This window comes from Patella vulgata, chromosome 4, assembly GCF_932274485.2.
Source record: "Patella vulgata chromosome 4, xgPatVulg1.2, whole genome shotgun sequence".
NCBI classification, from domain to species: domain Eukaryota; kingdom Metazoa; phylum Mollusca; class Gastropoda; family Patellidae; genus Patella; species Patella vulgata.
Window position 1 is genome coordinate 140,134 of NC_065882.2, and position 3,655 is coordinate 143,788.

Consider the following 3,655-nt stretch of genomic DNA (forward strand, 5'->3'; position numbering starts at 1 on the left):
TTGTCATTGAGTCATCTGGCGTGATTTCGATTCCCTGGCCTGTCCAACCTCGTGGTTTTTCCCCGGGCCCTTCGGTTTTCTGCCACTGCTAAAGGCCCCTGCGCGCAAGCTACGTATTAAAATAAGATTTAACCATATGTTAATCTCCCCCCCCCCCCTCTCTCTCTTTCTCGCAACATCACAAAGTATGTCTAATGACACAAAATAAAATAAATCTTCTATTATATACGGACTATTATATACTTTTTAATTTACCGCCTTTTTTAATTCCTGTGGTGAAAACGACTCTACGTACACCTACAAGCATCCATGCGATATCTATATATGTGTTGATATATATATATACAGGTGTCAAATTATAGAGGTATATCATTGATACCCGTACCGAGTAAAGTTTACTGTCACATTTTAAATACTACATTAAATAAATGGTTAGAATTTGATATCGGATTGGCAGAATGGTTTCAGGAAACATCGAGGATGTTCAGACCACATTTATTCATTATATAACATAATTAATGATAGAGCAAAAAATCAACATTTATATGTCATGTCGACTTCAAATCAGCGTCTGATTCCCCCTTATTTGGGGTATAAACTGGAGCGTACTGGTATTAGTGGATAGAATAAATTATTATTATTATTTATGTTCGCCTATCATGTTTCGTCAATGACTCCATGAATGTTTTAAGCCATCGAATTTGGGCCCTTGTTAAATCAAGCCCTCAACCTCCACATCCTGTTTCACGTAATATAGGCTACAGGCAACTGCCAATCCCACATTCGTTTATGAAAAAGGAAGTAAGGTTCGCTTCGTTGAATTTAATCAGTTTATTTGTGGATATAGATTTAAAGTAACCTCATACGTGAAATAGTATCCAGGTATATTGGTATATATATAGGCCAAAGGTGTAACATTAGACAGGTGAGTTAATATTGAGTAATAGTTTACACAATAATGATAAGATAATTCAGAAGACGATTCCATTGACTGGTATTTTGTTTTTATTTTCCTTGATTTTTATGTTTCAGATAAACACTCAACTACCTAAACACCATGACAGCTAATGTGTTGAGATTTTATCTACTTTTAACGTTTCTTCCAACGGTAAAGATGTACACTGATCTACCGAGAAGCTGTTCCTGTAGCAATGGTAGGACGAATACAGGTGTGGACGTAGATTGTTCTCATGGCGGATTTTCTACTGTACCTGATAACTTACCTGTAAATACGACTTACCTGTATTTAAATAACAACAAGATAAAACATCTGTTAAATAATCAGTTTGTGAAGTTAACCAACTTAAAATATCTGAATTTGAGTTTCAACCCGATTAGTGATATCCATGAAAATGCTTTCAACAATCTATATCAGCTTCAGGTGTTGCAACTCAATGGACATGATCTCAACTATTCCCATCAATCACTACCAGATGAAGTCTTCAAACCCTTGACATCTTTAAAACGTTTAAGTATCCGATCACAGGTCAAATATACAGGGAATATCAAACAGTTTACCGCAACGAGCAAGGCGTTCGGCTATTTAATTAATTTGCAACATCTTAGTGTTGATTCTTGGATCATCGAGAAATTTAATTTGGGTTTCTCAAAACTTTTTAATCTACAAGAACTGGATTTGTCAAGCATAGATTATACTGAATTTAATTGTCAACTACCTTATATTACTAATAATACTTTCATTGTCTTTAAATCAATTCCGATTTCAACTATAAATTTAAAAGGGTGTGTACTTTATTATATAGACAAGGATGCCTTTGCTCCATTACCGAGTCTTGTCAACATCGTTTTATCGACGGCATTTGAATCTAACCTTGCTATACCTGATCTTATACCTACATTACATGTATTTAAAAACAGAACACTCAAATCTGTAAAGATGGTTAATTGTTTTCCTCATTTCTGGTATTTTCATGTATCGGGTTATCCGTTATCCTTAGACATACTTTCTGATATTTGCATAGAGTATTTAGATCTTTCCAACAATCAAATAAATATGGTAGACTTCTCAGCTTTTTTGACAGTACCTATACCACGTTTAACAAAGTGTTTGAAACATTTGGATTTATCAGGAAATATTATATCAGGCAAAATAACACACCCACTTGATTTTTATCTTCTGTTTCCTAAATTTGTAAATCTCGAATATTTAGATTTGTCAAATCAAAAAAAATTTCAGATGGGTGGCAATATAGGGTTTCATGATATAGAAACATCGAATGTTAGAGTTCCAATTCAGTTGCCCAAAAACCTCAGATATCTGTACGTGGACGGACTAGTTTGGCGTTTGGGAACGTTACCAATCACTAATTGTACCGGCGGGTCAAATATGATTTCTCTTAATATGTCCTACACCAGATTAACCTTTTCCTCAAAAAGCAAAATTATTGGTTTAGAAAATTTACAAATTGTGGATTTTACTGAATGTAATTGCCGTTTTATAGATCAATCGTTTTTTGACACGTTTCCAAATTTAACCACCATGAGATTGAGTAGTGTTAACCTAGATAATGATGTTTTTTTTAATATTGGTAAAAGACTTTTTAAACCTTTGAAAAACTTACAAAATTTAGATCTGACTAAAAACCTTCTGCGTATCCTACCTGCTGATATATTTGATGATCTAACTGAATTGAAAACAATTTCTTTATCTTTTAATAACTTGGTCTCCATTCCTGATTTGTCAACACTTGTAAATTTACATAATATATATCTCAGTTATAATGCCTTGGCTATCGTTGATGAACAGACCCGAAGTACATTGGATAAACTTACATCAGACAAAAATCCTATACACGTATCATTGTTTGGAAATACGTTTAGTTGTACCTGTGAATCGTCAAGTTTATTGGCCTGGTTTTATCAAACAAGAGTAGATTTAGATGGTAGAAATTATTCCTGTATAGACAAGATGGGTAAAAAAACGACAACACGTCTCATCACCAATCATTTCCGAGCTTTACAACTTCATTGCGTTTCCAGTACTTGGTTAACAGTAGCCGTGACTGGAATAAGTTTACTTCTTGTGGCTTTGTTGACAAGTTTTGTGTTCGTTAAAAACAAACTAAAGATAAAACTGATTTTGCTACGAATGATCGGACGTTATATAAAACCCAGAAGACGAGAAGAGTTCCTGTATGACGTATGTATTCTGTATGCGGATGACGTGTACCAGTGGGTGTGTCACGACCTGCGTGTAGAGCTGGAGCTCACACGAGGATAAAAACTTTTTATTCGTGACAGAGATGAGATTCCTGGTGAAGATAAGCCTGTTGAACTTTACAACACCATGAATTCTAGTTGGAGAGTTGTTCTAATTTTAAGCCCATGGTTTCTGGCGTCGGACTTTGCATCAAGCACTATGTCCATGTGTTTATCGTTTAAAACTTTGACTACACCGAATCGATTAATGTTGATTATGGACAGTAATATGAATATACCAACTAATATAGATTTCTTTCTAGAGTCTGTTAATGAAGAAAATATTTACCATTATGTTATAAATAATAATGGACATGATGACCGACGTTTCTGGAATAACATCTATCATGGAATAATTGCCGCTAATAATAACATGGATATAATACGGTAAATATCTGTATATTAAATATTATTGATATAACAACATCAAAGATAC

The 3,655-nt window shown here is 34.1% G+C and overlaps 1 protein-coding gene across 1 annotated transcript; it reads left to right on the top strand.

The window, feature by feature from the left end:
- Positions 1–797: 797 nt before the first annotated feature.
- LOC126819261 (toll-like receptor 4) lies at positions 798–3,391 on the top strand. The gene is made up of 2 exons (XM_050547207.2): positions 798–925; positions 1,033–3,391. Exon 2 carries the CDS (start codon positions 1,058–1,060, stop codon positions 3,239–3,241), a length of 2,184 nt encoding a protein of 727 aa, XP_050403164.1. The 5' UTR covers positions 798–925; positions 1,033–1,057; the 3' UTR covers positions 3,242–3,391.
- Positions 3,392–3,655: the final 264 nt, after the last annotated feature.

Excerpts from the sequence above, each read along its gene's own strand:
- LOC126819261 (XM_050547207.2), top strand. The coding sequence starts at position 1,058 with ATGACAGCTAATGTGTTGAGATTTTATCTACTTTTAACGTTTCTTCCA.